The sequence below is a fragment of the Zosterops lateralis genome (assembly GCF_965231275.1).
Source record: "Zosterops lateralis genome assembly, chromosome: 3".
Taxonomy (NCBI): Eukaryota; Metazoa; Chordata; class Aves; order Passeriformes; family Zosteropidae; genus Zosterops; species Zosterops lateralis.
Genome location: NC_139764.1, coordinates 69,072,453 through 69,092,064, shown reverse-complemented (window position 1 = coordinate 69,092,064; position 19,612 = coordinate 69,072,453). Strand labels below are relative to the sequence as shown.

Below are 19,612 nucleotides of genomic sequence, written 5' to 3'. Positions count from 1 at the left end.
GAAGGGTGAATTCACCCTTGCAGAAGTGCACAGGCAGATTGAATTGATGTTTGGGGAACAGAAATTTTCCCTATGGCTCTGCAGCCACCACCATCCTGCTGTGTGGGACTGTGGCAAGACACCTGCACTTCTTTCACTGATCCAGTGATCTTTCTCACCTGAAAGGAACTGTGTATTTCAGCCTAGCAGGGTAAGAGTGGCTCTCTTAGAAATACATCTAAGGGTAAGAATAGAGCAATTAAAATTCCTGCTTAAACCTGTCAGGGGATGTATTTAGCCAGGAAAAAAAAAGGGCATAAAATCCCAGCCATGGGAGGGGTGGAGGGGTCAAAACAGACCCACCAGGATCAGTTGTAGCAAGACACATTCAATTTCAACAGCTTTGCAGGGAGGACAACATCATATAACCCTTCCAGCTGGAAGGCTCTTTCCCAATCCTATAGTCTCCCATCACTACTAACAAGAAAAAATTGCAACATTAGACCTACAATTTGGGGATAACTTCAGAGATTTCCTGAGCTGCTGTGAGGGATCATGCTCCACAGCTGGTTGAGCATCTGTGAGCCAGGCCATGGGAAGATTGGAAAGCCCCTGACAAAACTCTTCTGCGCTGCTGGGAGTGAGGTGCAATTGCAGAACCATGCCATGACTAGGAGGTCATTCACTCCTCTTTGATGACTAGAAGTATGAAATTAGGAGAAATGTTGATCGGGTGCTTTTAGTTCAGGTGAAGCTGAAGCTGAGCCAGCTCAGAGGAACTGAGACCAAGGCATTTGGCAGGTTGGTGTATAATATGACTCTCCTGATTGCAATGAAAATCATATATGCGGCACAGAACTAGGCAAAAATGAAGCTTTGCAATTGCTTCAGTCTTGTGTTTCTGTGAACAAGTCTGGATCATTCTCAGAGTATTTTTGATGTCCCTTAGGGAAGGCACACCTGTGATTACAGAGAGCTTGAGGGGAGGGAAGAAGCACAATTTATATGCTGCACAGAGGGCCAGAGCCTGGGCTCCCACACAAGAAGGTCCCAGTGGCACAGCTGAGCATCTGCAGTCCCTGTGAAACTGATTGGACTTGCAGTCCTTGGCTTTGTGTTCCTGCCTGACTCATCTGCAGCAGCTCATTGGAGAGTGCTGTTCCCATATTCCCATTATTGTTTAATTCCCACTGCATTCCCCATATGCCAAAAGAATGTTGTGACAAAAAACTGTTGCTGTGATAGAAGAAAATTTCATGTTCACAGGAAATTCATCGTGGGACATGGGAGGTTCATCAGGACACAGCAAGAAGTGCCACTGCGGGAAGATGAGGAGCTGCTGGGAAATTCCCCTTGATCTTTGATTCTCTCTGATATATTTGTGTAGACTGGATGCAGTCCTGTTGCATGGGGAACTGCCATGGGACTTTTGCAACTCCTGCAGTGGAGAGCTGGTTTGGTTCATGAACTGCAGGCAGAGGACACACCAACACCTAAACTCCATAAAGATGTCCTTTTGAGAAACACAGAATCATAGAGCTATAGAAAGATTTTGGCTGGAAGGGACTTTTACAGGTCACTTAGTCCAACCCTCCTGCAATGACCAGGACATCTTCAGCTAGCTCAGATTTCTCCAAGGCCCATCCAACTTGACCTCGAATATATCTGAGTTTGGGGCATGCACCACTTCTATGGGCAACTTGTTTCAGAGTTTTGCCACCCTCATCACATGGGGCATGCATGTGTACTCGTGGCAAAGTGTGTCATGAAGTGGGCTGGCACTGCTGTCCATCCTTGAACAGCTGCATGACAGCAGGTCTCATCTCTGGCCTCAGCACTGCTCCAAAGAGTGGTAAGAAGCAGACTTTGGAGTGCATGTTTCTCACCTGAATCACCACTGCAATACCCCTTACCAACAGTCTGTCTTCTGACACCAAGGTGATTCCCGCAGCAGGTCATTTGACAAAGGCATAAGTGAAAATCAAAGCTGGTTGCTTCCCACTGATGGGAACAGGACATCCAGGGCAGTCAGGACTGGGGAACATGTTAAGACTTCAAGTACTTCCCTACTGGCCAAAAAGCCCTTACAAAGATGCTTTACCTGACACCATCTCTCCTCCATAGCCCTGCCTGATGAGGGAGAAGACCACCTTTTGCTGGAGTGCACAGTCGATGCAGGCTTGCACTGCTTGCTGCAGGGCCGCTGACGGCCGCTCCGGGCCGAAGTGCTCTGGCAGCTGCTGCACCTTTTTCCTGTCAAGGTACGGCCCCAGGTTCGCTTGCTTGTTGACATAAATGCAGACTGTAGACATAAAACCCCAACAAGGTTATTACAAAACAGTCCTGAGAGCATCCTAGAAAATGCTAGCATTCTACATTTCTATTCATTTCCCAAGTTTTTCCTTCACTGGTGAATTGTTGCCATTTGTGATGGCAGAGCGACTTTTCTGTGCTAGTGACCGATTCCCAAAGCAAAGCAAGCTGAGTTTACCTCTAGCTCAGTGTCACAGGCTAGGATAAGATACACACATCTAAAAAAGCTCCTGTATGTGCCTGGGATCTGCTCTCTTGGGTCTACCTTGTCCATTAAACTTGCGACCAGAAAAACGTACTGGGAGTGCAGAACAGTGACTACCAGCAGTGACTTCACAGTAAGGAGGGAATGCCAGCCTGAGGTGTGTTTTCAGGTTGTTTATTTTTTTTTTCCTCTGTTTTTAGACTGGTTGATTGAGACCCACTGTGAGAAGCCCTGCTCTGAGATGACTTTTGGAAAGGCTTTGGATCCTTTCTTCTTCTGACTCTAATGCAGCTGTAATTTCTGGAGGGTTATGCTGCACAGTGCCACGGCAGAGAATCTGGTCTTTGTGAGCTAACCCTCCATGTTCAACCTAACACTCTACAAACCACATCAAGCTGAGGGAAACTGTACATGGTGTGCAGTGCAACATTTTGGGACTCCAACAACGTGGCTGTGCAGCACAGGGATCTGTGAAGGAGTCTGCCCCAGCCACTCCACAGCCAAGTCCTGCATGCCTCATCTCATAAGCTGCAAAGGCAGTTTTTCTACATGCCATCAGGCCTGCTAGCAATAGCCAAAAAAAAATGAGTGTTCTCCTCACTCCCATGAACTTATTTTAAGCTTGGCTGAGGCTAACTGCATCTCAGGGGAAGCAGGGATAGCGCTGCGGTAACTAAGGGCGACTAAGACACAGCCTAAAGTCAGGCTAAAGTGAGATGTATTATAATAGCTGGCTGAGAGTGCTCGAGCTGTCATCTCTCAAACAATATAACATTATCTTCTGACAGAAATCAGATATGTGACAAAAAAACCCCATCAAGCAGAGTGGAGGACATGATGACAGCTGTGTAAAGTTGGATATAATTTACAGTTTGCATCACCATAATGAAAATCTAGTGCAACTGTCACAGTGCACTCTGCTCCCCCATCTCGCAGGGACTAGCAGAAGGGGCTCAGGCAGTACATCCTGGATAAACAGAAGGATAATAGCAATCATACTTATCATTATTCCACTTCACACCTTCCAAGTGCCAAACAAACAAAAGGATAGTGCACTGGAAATACAGCAGCAGCACGCCGGAATTGCAGGGGGATGTCAGAGTGCAGCTTTCCCAGAGTGCCACACCTTGACAAATCTGCAGAATGTGGCTTCTGACAATCCACTGGTTTTGTCAGGGTTCAGCTGTGGGAGGGACCCTGCAGCTTGCAGGCAATGTGCTGAGTCCCTGGCACTGCAGAGCTAGGGTCCCTACAGTCCTTTGGAAGCAGAGAGAGAGGTAAAATCTGGCTTGAGCTTCCCTTTATCTCCTGCCAGCCCTGCTCTGGTGGGAATCTGCATGCACTGTTGGGAGCATGCTGGAAGGAAAGGTGCCAGTGTCATGAGGATGGGCAGACAGAGGTGTGGGGCACTGCATCCACTGAGCCTGAAACGACCCATGGAGCCCCTGCCTTTGCAGCCACCCTGGTGATCTGGCAGGGCCGGTGGACTCTGCCTCCCTGTCCCTCTCCAAAAGCAGCCATGAGCACAACTCTCAGGGCACTTCCATCCTCTCAGTTGGTGTTTGCCAAGTGCTTTGCAGACTTTGCGTATGAAGGGATAAACGAGAATAAAATATATTATTGTCATTGTCACTAGGTTTAGTATCATTCTGCCACAGAGCAGATGGAAAACTTCTCCTCTGTGCATCCCAGCTAAGAAATAATGGGATTTATATGTTGTGTTTAGATTCTAATGTTATCTAATACATTTCTCTGCTGAAATCTCAGGGTAAATCAGCTGTCTTGTTGATTTTATTCGCATTTACATCATTTAAAAGCCTTGACCTATGTTACTTCTGGTAATATAAACAAAAAAGAAGGTGTAAGGCTGTGTTTTCTGACTACATTTGGGAATGACCATGCCTGCTGCTGTGATAAGGCATTGAGGTTTTTGTGCTGGTAGCCCTGCCTACAGTCAGACCATGGCTCCTCCATTCTTCTCCCCACAGCTGTAACAGGTGCTTCATGTTCACACAGGGATTTAGGTTGGTCATTGCAACATATTAGATGGGGTGAAAATGTTATGCATAAAATGGAGCATTCATGGGTTTTTGATGTTCACATTTCAAGAGTAACGGAACTGACATCTCCACTAAACTCGACACATGGCAGTCAAAATGCAATCTTGCAGGATAACTCTGCTCTTTGTCACTGGTCGCTAGACTATTCTGCAAACACCCCATTTTCATGAGCTCCCCCAGCTTCTGGCTGTGACGTCTGGCTGTCAGCCCATGGCTCCTGCTCACCCCTTGGTCAAGGAGCACTTGAGGCTGAGTACCTGTGAGAGCCTGTGGGGCGTCCGAGTTGGGTACCGTAGCTGCATCCTGGGGGATTGAGCTAATATCCGGCTCCGGCGTGCTTCTTGGAGGAGAGATTGCTAAAGGAGTCATCAGGACACGAGATTTCAGCTGCAAAAAATAATGGAAGTATACAGGAGATATTCCAACTTTATTCTATGTATGTCACGCCCCATGAACTCCCACTCATTAGCAATCTGCTATTGCATCACTTTCTCCAGGCCAGAAGATCCATCCTGCTCCCAGGAGGATACTGGAGCCTGAAGCCTGACTGATTTGCAGCAGACAGCTACGCCTTAAGCTACAGGATGCAAATATTATGCCACCCACCGGGTAGTTATTTACACCTGAGCAAATTGAGCCTAACACTCCAACAAATCAGAGCAATGGCATTTTACGACCCATTTCATGTGGGTGTAAACAATGCTCCACAACTCAGAAACATGGGGTCTTTAACTGCATCATAATTTAGGGCCAAATTCTGCTCTTGGTTGCAGAGGTGTAAATCTTGTATAAATCCAGTGGCACCAAGAGGCTACTCTGGGCTGACACCCATGTAAATAAGCTCACACTGTGGTCCAGATTGTGTTATTATCAGCTAGTAAATACAAACTGCTGCGCCATTGCACCTAGTGATCTTTGTGACCTGCAGCCCAGCTTGGAGAAGAGAAACATGATATGAATTTATGGTGAAATACCACTTTATGCTGCCAGTACCTGGCAACATCTCACCAGTCAAACGATTATCAGGTCCTCATATTTAAAAAAGACTGATGTGATGGATGTGACCTGAAGGTACCACTCTTGTTTTTCCTTTTGCCAAGAAGGAAAGTAGGGAGAAAGCAGAGAGCCGAGCATACAGCTTGCTGGTTTACATATTTACATGTCCTACGCCAAAGTGTTCTTCTGACAGGATTTCTTTCCTTTTGTTGTTTTTCAGTGAGCAATGTACAAAGTGTATTTTAAGTAGAAAGGAAGCCAGACCACTGCCTACAAACCAAACCTTGAGCAATCCCTGGCAGAGAATAGAAGTTGTTTTGGGTGAAGATTTTAGTGGTACATGACTATGAATTACAAATGCCTAAAATAATGCTCACTGTTTTGGTATAATGGCAAAACCAAAAATCTGGGGAAAGGAGAGGGAAGTATGTAGGACTTAGGGACATCTAAGTGAGTTTTTACCACTATCTCCCCTGGGGCAGGCTAAATCCTTTTATTTTCAGCCTGAAAGAGGGAAAAAATAATAAGTGCATCTGAGACAAGCTATGGATTTGACCTCCTGCCATATGGCAGTTGTAGAGTATGAGGGACTCTGAGCTGGCCCTTGGCTAGTGCCATTTCTCACTTGCCTGTGTTGTCCTGTTTTTGTAGAGTTGTCTTGCCTTCAGATTGGGATCAAGAATGACCACCGACAAAGTGCTGTCAGTTTGTTTTCACAGAATCACTGACTGTGCTGAGTTGGAAGGGACCCACAAGGACCATCAAGGCCCTGCACAGGACCATCCCCAAGAATCACACCATGTGCCTGAGAGAATTGTCCAAATTGTTTTGAACCCTGTCAGGCTTAGTGCTGTGACAACTTCCCTGGGGAGCCTGTTCCTGTGCCCAGTCATCTTTTGGGTGAAAAACCTTTTTCTAATATCCAGCCTAAATCTTCCCTGACACAATTTCATGCCATTCCCTCGGGTCCTGTTGCTGCTCACCAGAGAGATCAGTGTCTTGCCCCTCCTCTTCACCTCACAAGGATGTTGATGACTACAATGAGGTCTCCCCTCAGTCTCCTCCAGGCTAAACAGACAAGAGACCTCAGCCACTCCTTATACAGCTGCCCCTCAGGGTCTTTCACCATCTTTGTTGTCCTCCTTTAGATGCTCTCCAATAGTTTAATTTCTTTCTATGTTGTGGCACCCAGAACTGCCCCCAGCACTCAAGGTCACCCCAGCACAGAGCAGAGCAGGACAATCCCCTCCCTTGCCCAGCTGGCAATGCTGTGTTTGATGCACCCCAGGACAGGGTTGGCCCTCCTGGCTGCCAGGGCACTGCTGACTCATGCTCCATTTTCTGTCAACCAGGACTCCCAGGTCCCTTTCCACAGCACTGCTTTCCAGCCTCTCATTCCTCAGTCTGTCCGTGTATCCAGGGTTGTCCCATCCCAGGTGCAGAATCTGGCACTTTCTCTCACTGAACTTCATATGGTTGGTGATTGCCCAGTCCTCTAATTTGTCAAGGTTTCTCTGCTGGGTCTCCTGGCCCTCAAGGGAGTCAACAGTTTTGTATCATCTGTGACCTTCCTCAGTATCCATTCCAGTCCTGCATCCAAGTAATTTATGAAGGTATTGAAGAGCACAGGGCTAAGGATGGAGCCCTGTGGGAAACCCATCAGTGACAGGTCACCAGTCTGATGTCACCCCTTTCCCTGTAATCCTTTGTGCCTGAGGGCTGAGCCAGTTGCTCACCCATGGCATGACATGTTTATCCAACTGTGTGCCTGGCATTGTGTCCAGAAGGATACTGTGAAAGAAAGTATTGAAAGCTTTACTGAATGGGAAGAGAACAGAGTTTCAAAAATCAAGGTCTCCATCCAGTTTGGGATTTATTCCATTTAAGAAGGTGAGAAGCAGCATGATTTATTATGTTCTATAGCAATATGTCAATTATTCACTCCTCTATGGCAAAGTAGGCTGGAAAAGGGAAACTTTGGGTAGCCCTTATGTTAGGCTTCTGGCCTTGTTTTTGATCACATAAATATAAACACATATACAAAGGATACATATATACATATATACAAAGGATACATATATACATATATACATATATACATATGTGCATTTGTGCACACGCAATATTTATATAATATATATATATTTATAATATATATATATATTTATAGAGACATGCATATATACTTGTATGTATAGAATCACTAAATCATTCAGGTCAGAAAAGACTTCTAAAGTCATTTAGTCCAATCATTCCCTAACGTTCCCAGGACCACTACTATCCCATGTCCCTAAACACCTACACATCTTTTGAACACTTCCAGGTACAGTGATTCCACCACTTCCTTTCTTCCAATGGTTGATCACCCTTTTAGTGAAGAAATTTTTCCAAACATACCATCTAAACATCCCCTAGCACAACCTGAGACCATTTCCCTTTTCCCTGACCAACCCTGCCTGGCTACATCCTCCTGCCATGTGGTTGTAGAGAACAATAAGGTCTCTCCTGAGCCTCATTTTCTCCAGGATAAACGACCCCAGCCCCCTCAGCCACTCCTCGTAAGACTGATGCTACAGACCTTTCACTGGTTTTATTGTCCTTCTCTGGACAGGTTCTAGCAACTCATGTATGCTCTCACACTTACATGTCTCTATACAGATACTATTTTTGAGGCAGTACACCTGACAAATTCTGTTTCACTTGTGTGTTGGCTCCTTAATAACCTTATTGGTTCACATTCCTATGGTCCCAAACAGAGTCACAGAAGTCCCCTTTTCAGTCCCTGAGCCTTGTGAGTGTGTGCTGTCCCACCAACACTGTGTCCTGCCTCACCAGCACCATCAGACCTTATTCTCCTCCTAGATCTTAGAGGCCCAGGCAAGCTTAAGTTCAAGAGCAAATAAACAGAGGGCAAGGCCTGTGTAAACTCTATAGTGTGGAAGCCCCTTCTTGGCAGTTTCCTGTTTTAATGAACAATTTACTGCAAAATAAATTGCAACAAAATGTGCTCTACATCCTCTGGGTATAGATAAATGTCATTTTATTAGGGGTTGTAGAGAACTGGCCTTTGTTAGATCAAAATAAAACAATGCCTGATTAGTGCAAGATAGTACACTAAGCAAACAACAGCTTAGCTACCTCTTGGATATTGAAACCCTGAGTAGTCCCTGAATATAACAAAGTGTAAATCTCAAAGTATTTCATTTAAAGATGTCTTTTCTTGGACTGAGCCTTCTCTATCGAAAAGCCAACCCAACCAACCAGCTGACTGACTGAGAGCTTGCCAGTAGAAAGCACATATGTGAGAGAGTCAAAAAAAGCAATGAAGAAGAGAGAAAGAGAAAGAGAAAAGGAGACAGAGGAAATCTGTCAGAGCACATTGGGAAATCCTTGTGGTAAGGCATTTGAATCAGCTTTTGACTACCAAATATTGTAAGTTTTAATATGTGCAGCATGAGATGTGAAAGTGGTTGTTCTAAAACAAGATCTAGAAACAACCCCCCACTATTATGGACTTTCTACCATGGAAGTGAGATCAGAGAAAGCTGATCAGGGATTTTGGGTAGGAAAAATAAGCATGTCTACTTTATCAAAGTCACCATGCATTAGATGGAGAGAGAATGGCCTTTTGTGCCTTTGATGCTGGCTACAAGTTTGAGTATGCAGTGGCTAGGGATGACTCTGGTGAGTCCTGGAATTTTTGTTACAATCTGCACACCTCTTCAGAGAAGCCAGGATTCATCTAACTGGTATTTATGTCATCTCCCACCAAAAAAAATGAAAGAGGGTGAAGAACATCTGCCAGGCAACATTTTTTTTATTATTATTTCTGAAGATCTCTGCCAGCTTGTATAATAAAATACATTGGAAAGAAACATGATGAACGACAACACAATCTTTCCCTGCAGTTTTCTTAAACCACTTAGATGCAGGTTCTCATTTTTATGGCTCCTTGTTCCCCTGTACCAGTTGTCCCTTGTCCTGAAAAAACAATTGCTAGAAAAGGCTGGGGTTCATCCCATCCCCATGGGCCTTTGTCCTTCCAGACAGGAGGGAAGAGGCACCTTCGGGAAATGAGAGCTTTTGCTGCTGAAGAGAGAACCATCTCCAGCCCCTGCAAATGTGCAATAAGGTGAGTGTCTGAGCCAGCCTGGTCCTGCCATATGAACTTCTGATGTCTGGACAGAAGGTGGCCTTTAAGCCTACACTAGGGAAGCACAGAGCTTCTGAGCATATGTTTTGGGGTCTTTGGCTCTGTGCAGATGGCTGTAAGTGAGGAGACTCAGCATAATACAAGCCTAGTCACTGAGGGTGAGAGGGGAGGTCAGCTAGCAAAGGGAAACACAGCCCAAGGTCTTTCCCACCTTCTTGCGTCATGCAATAACTTTCTTCTGCACAGCAAATGATCCTACATCCCATCAGCGTTTCACACTGAATGGGGCAGGTAACCTTGACAGGAGTGTATAAACCTTGAAATTCAAGGCTGTATTGGAGGACAGGTGAATAAACAGGACACTTTAAGGTTGTCTGTGCAATCTCATTCCCAATGTGTCCAAATCCTGACTGCTTATTTGTCATCATTAGTATTGACTCCTAGGGCAGCAGGGGAACTTATGCCCCATAATGGAAACTGTCACTCCACACGTGTGCCTCTCGCTGCCCACCACACCTGGCAGGAGCTTGCAAGGTCCTGGCTGATCTGGGCTGGGGCCACCTCCCAGGGTGGGATCTGCTTTGGTTGCACAGAAGGACAAACTCCCCTTGAGCTGCCCAAAGGAGGCCATGGCTTTGTTGCCCTCTGGGAGGGCCATGATGGTCTGTGCTGCAGTGCTGCCCCATGCGCGTGTCCCTGCAGGATGCTAACAAACCCTTCCCTTGTACAGGCTTTCTAGGCAGCTCTTCAGGGCTGCTCTCACTCACAGCCAGAGAAATAAAACCCATCCATCTACTAACCTCCCCCCTGGCTGCCAGAATAGGCTTTTTCCCAGAGATTTAGACAATCAGAAAGAATATTGTATTTTGGGGAAATGTAACATTTTATGGCAAATAGCTCCACATAAGGTACAAAACAGTTTTTGGAAAAACAGCTGATGAAATTTTATAGCCAAAGCTGTGAAAAAATAAACAGGATAGCAAGGAAAAGGCTTTTTCTTGGTGATGAAGTGTGATGAAATGCCATTTCAGGAAGACAGAGATATTTGCTTTAATATCAGTGAAAAGAGGCAATGGGTCACCTGTCTGTAAAGAGCATGTGATTGAAAATGTCTGTTATTCACATCTCAGTCAAAATAAATTTAAATCTAGGCTGTAAATTCCTGGTTTCTTAAAAATTCAGAAGTATTTTTCCATCTGTTCTGTAATAATTCAGCTCTCTGGTTGCTATAAAGAATTTGGTTGTCTGCCATTTGGGCAGGGAATCATTTTTTAAAATGCATTTAAGTCTCGTGGTATCTGAAAGTCATACAATTATCAAGCTAATTAAATCAAGCTAGAGTTCCCCATCACAAAATGTAATCTTTGCCTCACACTGGGGAAGTGCTTTGGGTGGAGAGGGGTTCACCCCAGCTAAGTGCACAGCGTACAAAGACACCTCACTGAAAGCGTTGTGTATGAATCCTACAGCACAAATCAACAGCACCAGGCCAGATGCCACGGGTGCTGCAGCTCATGAGTGTCAGCTCCATCCACCTAAGCCATAGGTTATAAAAGGGCGCTTTTTTATGTGCCATGCTCACCAAGAAAGAACCTCATCTCAGATCCACTGCCGAAGGAGGGATGCTGCTGCCTCCTCACTGAGTGCCTGGGGGCAAAGAGAAGAAGTGTGTGGTACCCAGCCAGGGATAAACGTTGGAAGAAGAGGGGAGCACAGCCACCAAATGCTTGGCCACACAGGTCCGAAGCACAGTGTTATTGCAGCATTTCCCGGAATTTAAGTCTACCACTTCTCCCATTTATATATATGTGGTGGTTGGTGAAAGACTTTTTTTCAGGTGGATTGGGTGCATTTGGGATAGAACAGAATATATTCCCCAACATCTTCTTTTTTATCAAATTACAAATCAAATGTAAATGTGTGAGGAAGAAATGAGGGTCACCAAGACAAGCAGGAACAGAAGGGACAGGGTCGGAAAAACCCTGCATACAAGATCATTATGGTATTTGGCAAATCGCTCAATCTCAAACCTCAAAGACCCAATTTCAGCACATCTCCAAAGTATTATTGTCCAGACTGGATGGCTTTGATCTGAAGAGTCTACAAGTCACCCAGCTTTACTGATAATAACTAAGTTACTTGAAATAAATACATATAATAAATAATAAACTTGAAATAAGAAACACCTCAAATGAAGCAATTCAGATGTTTCCATCCTGAAGTTTTATCCTGATATGGAAACAAAAAAATAAAAAGTATTTCCATATCCCACATTTTATGAAACACTTGAATATTTGCCCCAGTCTTAGCTTGGAGCTCTATTTTGACCTACTGTTAGACAGAGGTTAGGGGATGGGAGGAAGAGAGTCTTGCAGGAGGTGAAAAGGAGGGAAAAGTAAAGATGAGGGTAACCTGCTCTAGATTAAGCTCAAATCCAAGGATCACAGGAATCAAACAACTGGTCCCTGCGTCCAGAGCTCAGACAGCAGCACCATGCATGGGACATTGTTGCCACCTATGAACCAGGAGATATCCATGGAAGAGCCAGGCAACACCTGGATAAGACCTTCTCCAGGGAAGGCTGGGTTAGCCTTGTGCATACCCTGATTGTTTTATTCACCTTTCTGTCTTGACACCACAAATTCAATCAGTTCTGATTTTCAAACAGTCAGCAGTTTGCCCTCCCTGTGTAACAGTCTGCATGTCTGTGCCAGTGCCTCTTCAAAACAAGGAACAAAGGCAAGGCAAACATGTTTAGTGCCCCAGGCTGGGGAGGACAGAGACAGAGAGATTAACAGAGCAGTCTGCTGACTACAAGACCCCTTACTAAGCTGTAGCCTAATTTCACTCCCCAGAACAAATTCTCCTTCCCTCAGCATCACAGTCCCATTTTTGCCTGGTGTGAGGCATTATAGTGGCACTGCTCCCACTGGTGCTGAGCCCACTGGAAGTGGTTCTGGTAAGAGAGACCCAGCCCAGCAGCAGCATTGGAAAGGCTTAAGGCACTAAGGGTTCCTGTCTTCCTTTAGTTCTGCCTTTGCCTTAGGGCTGCACAGAGAGCTGGGCAGTAAGTAGACAAATAAAGTGAAATCCAATTATTTTTCTCAAATGCCCTTCTTTTCTTTTTTCCTTTGGAAATTAGGTGGGGTTTTTTTTTCCCTCTCCTTTTATTTCCACTCCCCTGTATTCCTTTCCTTCTCTGTTCAGTTTGTTCAATTTCTAATCACTGTTAGTGAGAGAGAAGAAAGTGACAAATGAGAAACACTTCCCCAGAGGTGTGCAGCCAACCCTCATGACACTGTGGAAAACATTTTCAAACAGACCAAATTAAAATAATTTTAACCTTTGGGAAAATATACATGGTGTGGTTCTTGGGGTGTCCTGCACAGGACCAGGAGTTGGACTCAATAATCCTGATGGGTCCCCTTCAACTTAGAATATAATCTTTTTCTCCAGCTCAGGTAGAAGAGAAACCATCTTCTCCTTTTTTTTTTTCTTTGCATTGCTCTGGGCCAGACTTGCACAACTTTTCCTCTGTTACCGCATTTCGGCTGAAATTCTAGAAGAAAACGTATGAAAACCAACAGGAGGTGGAGAAGGAGTGTTAAAGTCATGCACCTACCTTGTGCCCAGGTTTTCTCCCTCTCTTCTTTGGGATCTTCATGACAGGCAGAGCACCGACCGGCGCTGGGAAGAGGTTGTGAACAGCCACTTTGATGGGCGCCGGCTGGAGCGGGGGCCGCCCTCGCTTCTTCCCTGCCATCCTGGGGGACTGCATCTCCCCAGCAGCCAGGCTGGGGTCCAGGCACGGTGGGTGGCTCATCTGTCCTAGGGAAAAGAAAAAAAAACAAAGCAAACCAACTCTTTATTTAATTTTCATTATAGTCCTTTTTAATCCAAAGGCAAATTGCTCAATGCTATCATTTTCCCTGTTACCACTGATCATAAAGCAGCAAGAAACACACCTGAGTGGGTGTGTTTCACCCTGGTGGGATTCATCTGACCATAGCTGGTCCAGCTTCTCCAAAGCTGGACAAACCTCTTATCTTTCCCATTTCCCTCTCCTCACCACGAGTACTGTAGAGGGAGTTGCCCAACTGGTGAGGCTTCTATTGCAGATATCCAATAGGTGAATCCCACACCAACTACCTTGACCCTACATACTGCAGATAAATGTGATGAAGGCTTGATCTTGCAGCCATCAGTCAGTGTCTGCTTTCAGATGGCATTTGGAGTAGATCATCTCCTAAAGTCCCTGCCAACCTGATTTTTTTTTTTTTTTTTTTTTTTTCACAAATTCTGTAGTTCTGCAAATCCTGCCTCACCTCATAAGTACTACCAGTACTGAAATGGACTTTCAGAGCTCCTCTTCATCTGCAGCACTCCTGAGTGGGGAGGCTGGGCTGGGCCATGAGGCTGCCAGCACAAGGTAGCCCTGCTAGAGGGTAATTGCCAAACATTTCCTCTGCATTTTTATAACATCTGTTACCATGCACATTAGTAGTGGGCTTTTGGATGTACTCCATTAGTGCAGTTACTTCATCACAACTCCATGCAGCTCCTGAAGTTGAGCAGGGGTTATGGAGTGGAATCAGGTCCATTTTCCTCTGCCCAGATTTAATAAAGAAAACAAATATACAACCATACACACAATACCAAGGGAATATACAGCATCCTTCACAGCTTCTAGTAAAGGTTAACCTATGAACAAAGGTTAATTAGAAAAGAAAAAACCTGTAGAAATAAGTTTTCAAACGTAGTTTTGTTCAGGCATTTGATTTCCTGCATATGAGCAGAACAGTAGTCCCAGTCCTGCCTGCATACACAAAGTGCTATACACAAAGGTCTAAGCAATTCTCATACTTTTATGATAAGCCTTGCAATGGCTAATATTGTCAAAATTGTGCTCCCTCAGGCCAGTGATAATGGAAGGCTCCCTGTTTTCTAGGCTTTTTTCGCAGAGCAGTCTCATAGCTCTCTCAGCTTCAGAGAAAACCCAAAGATATGGTTCAAGAGCATCCTCTACATAAAGCAAATAAAGGTGTGTTTATTACTACAAACAACTACAATTTCTTACAAAACCTATAAATTTTAAAACCCACGAATTTCTCAGGGCACTTCAAATTTCACAATTTCAGAACCCAGTGTGATCAGCGCTGATGTTGCTGGGAATGAAATTGGGATTGCTCACTCACATAGTGGGAAGGGTACCACTTGATAGGGGTCCTCTGATGACAAGTATCTGCAGCTGGGGGCTTCTTTGTTTCAAAGGCAAGTATGTTATGCCTGGTTAAAACTCTGTGACTAACCAAAAAGAAACCCACTTTTATGGTATTTTCCAGTCTGTAGTTTACACAGTCTCCTGTAGGATAAAAAAATTAGAGGGCTCCCAGCCTTACCCTCCAGTAAATGCATTTATTTGCGATATGTTAAAACCCGTGTGTTTTCAATAACGTTAGGGGTATCTGCTCTATTCAGATAGATCCACTACATATGGGGGACTTATAGACTGATTATAACATTTCCAGTTGTCAACCCCACCTGCCTTAAATTCTTATGCAAATACTGAATATCAAACACCAGAGCAGAACAAATTTGCATTGCCTGATTTACCATATTGTCCAGAGCCATTAGAGTTGCACTCACTCTCCAGGCTAAGCCAGCTTGGAAACCCCATGAAAGCCTGCCAAGAGGCTCTGATTTTTACCAAAGAAAAGTCTCATGTGTTTCCGGAGGGTGTCCTTTCAGGGTTAAAATCATCAGGCTTGCCACAGCAGGAGTTAAATGGAAAGGCCCAGTTTATCCTGAAAACACTGCTTTCCTTCTGTCTTCAGCAGTGCTCATTTTCCTCCCTGTAGTGTGTTCTGACAGACACCCTCAGTGCCTCTTCCATTTCCCAAAACAAAACATTCCCAGGATCTTCCATTACAGGCAGTCTGTAGGCAGGGAGTTCAGCAGGGAAAGGAAATGCAACAATTACACTGGATTTGGCACCAAAACACACTGAAAGCCCAGTGCTGCAGGCTCTGCATTTTAATCTGCTTTAAACAAAACCTGGCAAGATAAACCTTTGCAGAGGAGCTTGGCAGAGGCTGAGGAAGACAAATCCAGCCCAGGTTTGTTCCCTGCTTGAGGAAGGGAGTGGTTCCTGCAGAAGGGGCCACTGGAGGCCATGGGGCTGTGAGAGAGAGGCTGTGCACCTGCATGGAACACCACACTGCATTGTCTGTATCATATTCTCCTCTGATTGTAAAAGTAGCTGATGGCACCTCAGAAACTCTGAGTTATCAACCCCCAAAACAAGAGGTACTGACCCAGAGCACTTCTTTGTCTGAAATGTTCCTTTCTTTTGCAACTGATGAAGTATTAAATACATGGTGGTCAGGAAACACTAAATTTTAACAATCACAGTTTTTTGTGCTATTTCTGCACTCCCAATACTTGTGACACTGTGCTTTGGCAAAACCTCTTAGAGCTCCTTACCACATGAGCTGAACACAAGACCCAGATGAACTGTGCACAAAAGGATCTCAGTGTAACATATTTGATTTGTTATAGCAAAGGCATTGTCAGCTTCAGCATACAAGCTGTTGTAATTACATTTTATTACAAGCCCAACCGTGACTTGATTCTCCTTTCTTGTGTGCTAAGGGAAATGTGAGTGCTTTTGGTGGCATTTATTGTCATGCTGCTGCAGATCCTGTGAGGCAAAGGTGCTCCCCAGCAGCAGGGAAGGGTAGCAGACATGCAAAAACTGCTTCTGCCTGACAGTGAGGGGTCACAGCACAACCTTCCCTGACAGCCAGGAGGAAGCTCTTGGGCAGGCTGGAAAAACACGCAGTCAAATTGCAGGTTGGCCAGAGAGGTCAGAGGGGCACTGGGGCTTGTCTGAATGCCCCCCAAACAAAGTCAGGGTTTTACATTGGAATGACTTTCCTAGGGCAGCTCTGACTGCTCCCACAGCCTGGGTTTGACCCAGAGCTCAGTGCTGGAAAGCTTGGTGGGTTCAAGGCAAGTTAAGAGAGTTTGATGAAATTTAAGGGCAAATACAAGGAAGCAAATTACAGGCTACTAACAAAGCCATTGCCTCAGCTCAGGAAATCACTGTAGAACAAATAGCTCGGGAGAATGCTATGGGAGGGAAATCAGTATACGTTTGCCCTGTCCTTGTACTTTTCCAAAGGCACTAGCTTTGGATGGCCAAGGATGGTGCAGCTTCAGTCTGACCTGGGTCTATCACTTCTGTATTCTTAGTTTAAAAATAATAGCAGGAAACAACATTTATAGGTTCTCATCACTTAATGGAGGGCTGGGCACAGGATAACCTCTCCTGACTTGTCTCTTAAACACTGTCATTTGGAAATACAATTTCTAACCCTGCCTTCCACATTGACCCATCAGATCCCAGAAAGGAGGCAGCAGGGAAACACCTCTCCCCATCTTGACAGCTGGGCAAGCACTGCTGTCAAGGAAGGGTGAAATATCATCCCCTCTGGCAGCAGAGGTTCAGCCGTGACTTCAGAGGATCCTGAGGAGTGTCCTGTGGACAGCAGTCCACCCCATGGAATGCCAGGGGTGGGGAGAAAACATTCCCTAGGCCAACACTGGTGAGCTGTAGGAGGTTTCTGACAGGCCATGCTTTGCACCATCCACGCCTTGCACTTGTTGCTGAACAATTAACAACACAGATTACTGTGCTGGAAGCTACAGCTGAGAGCAGAGGGAGCTACAGTGCATTTCCTCCCAAGCTGAGTGTTTTTGATGGACTGCAAAGATCCATTCTTAATAAAAGTAAATGTCTGCAATAAATGCAGCTTTTAACCTGCACTCCAGTAGCTGCAAGGACTGAAGGTAAAAATACCACATTAAATTTTATATCGGTAATTCCGCAGGATGATCATTTAAACTTGGTTTATACCAAGTCTCATGCAAACCTGTGCCTGGACAGGCACAGGGACGACACATAGGGAAGGAACAAGCAATTCCTGCTCTAAGCCAAAGGAATGTGCAGGGATGCAGTCAAGTAGAAAATGTGCCCGTTCCTCAGCAGCTGAAGGAGATTGCCCTTCCCTCTCCTACACCCATTGCTCCAGCTGCAGACAGACTGACCAGTCAGCATTTGCAGCCCTGCCTCCAATTCTTGACTCCTGCAGAGCCTTGTGTCTCACTGATCTACATCCCTAACAGCTGAATGTGGAAAAGAGATAAACTTCTTGTGATCTTGTCTGTCTCATCTTCGAGTGTTGTTCAGGAAAGCACGTTTGTTTGGGAATATCACATTGTTAAACAAGAGGGAGGGGATGCCTTTCAGTCAGTAACATTACTATTTTCCCCTCTTTCTCTGTGCACAGCAGGGCAGTCCTTTGACTGTGACTGCTCAGAGGTGATGGTCTGAGGAGAAGGTGAGCAAAAAGAAAAGCATTGTCAGATCTGGAAGCTGAGCTTTAAACCTGCCTGCTCCTCCTGGGGAGTATTCAGGGACATGAGACATTACACATCTCTTCATTGTGAATACCAAAGCAGCACCGCAGAGTACATGAAAGGTAAGAGTTTAGTGAAGCAGACAGTAGGAATTTTTTGCTAATAAAAGCATTGAGCCAATATTCTCTGCATGTCTGCATGTGATTGCCTAATGACCTCTCATGGTGAACACCCATTTCACCATTGCTCAAAGAAAGGTCAGGATAATTTTTATCTGTGGCAGCAAGTTCTTTTACAGTGATTTGCAAACCTCTTCTCTTTTCTTGCCTATTGCTTTGGGGATTGAAATGAGAAGCTGCTTCTCTGAGGAACTTTTTTGCCCATTTTGACCCCAGGAAGAGTATTTCTATACTAAACTCTTGAGACTGTCTAGCCAACAAGATGTAAGTAGACAGGCCTTTTTTCCCAAATCAATCACTCAAGAAAAAACCCCAACACAAGTATCTGTAGTAGCTGTGGGAACCAAAAATGGGATTCATTCCACCTAATTTCAAATCCCTGTTTATCTTCACCTCATTATAAGTGCCTCTGTTCATTTTAAGTGCTACCTTGTGTCACATCTGCCCCTAGATGACTATTTTAGACAACCAGACTTAGGTGTAGGGAATAATTCATTAACAGACTAAGATACCTAAATGCCTACATTCAAACACCTGGACACAGATGTCTCTATGGGTGCTGGATGTCCGATGTCCCATGGTGTCAGGAGAGATATGGTCAGTATGGTTGAAGGTGTGGAGATGTGTCCAGATATAAATGGTTAAAGGTGTCCAGATATGAATGTAGTTTGTGGTGGCTTCAGTGGCTCTAGAGTCCACTGATCACGACCAGTTTGTCTCTTCCTTGTAGACATCTGCATTTAGGTGTCATAAACCAAAATTCATCCCATTTCTGTAATTTAGGTTTGCCTTGTCTATTTTATATCTGACACTAGGGTGAAGTTTATCATGTCCTATGTGTACTTGCTTCTTCTGATTATAAAATGAGTCTGAAAAACAAACTCATATCTACAATATCTGTCAGATATCTACAATGCCCTTGTGAATCTCACACTTGGTTGCTCATGCCTGTTTACAGTGGCCAGTTCTGCACTGTTCTGTGTTCCTGGTTAATAGTACATTACATTGCAGAGGAAAGAATTGCCTTTTTGCAAGTGAAAACTCAAGGTTCCTGGGTAAGAAAGATGAGATTCCTGGGCTTATTTCAGCCTCCTTGTCAAGTTCCAAGCTAGGAACTTACTATCCTTTCAGTGTCTCACTTCTCCCAGATGTCCCATAGCATCCCCTCTGGGGGCCAGAAGACAACCAGACATGCAAAGCAACTTTCCTGGGATAAGGCCAGCTGATGGCAGGATACAGGCTCCTCACACTCCCATCACCCATACCCAACCACTGCCACATGTTGTTTCTCAAGGAAAAGTGAGCA

At 44.9% G+C, this 19,612-nt stretch overlaps 1 protein-coding gene across 1 annotated transcript in view; it reads right to left on the bottom strand.

The window, feature by feature from the left end:
- SCML4 (Scm polycomb group protein like 4) overlaps nt 1-13,562 on the bottom strand; it is a gene marked incomplete at its 3' end in the record, with an annotated part of 42,552 nt that extends 28,990 nt beyond the window's left edge. Inside the window, exons 1-3 of the mRNA XM_083857789.1 lie at nt 13,329-13,562; nt 4,815-4,944; nt 2,081-2,281 (exon numbers count right to left, since the gene is read on the bottom strand). Coding sequence (XP_083713915.1) covers nt 2,081-2,281; nt 4,815-4,944; nt 13,329-13,529 — 532 coding nt within the window. The 5' untranslated portion in view covers nt 13,530-13,562. The remainder of the gene's footprint in view (nt 1-2,080; nt 2,282-4,814; nt 4,945-13,328) is intronic.
- Nucleotides 13,563-19,612: the final 6,050 nt, after the last annotated feature.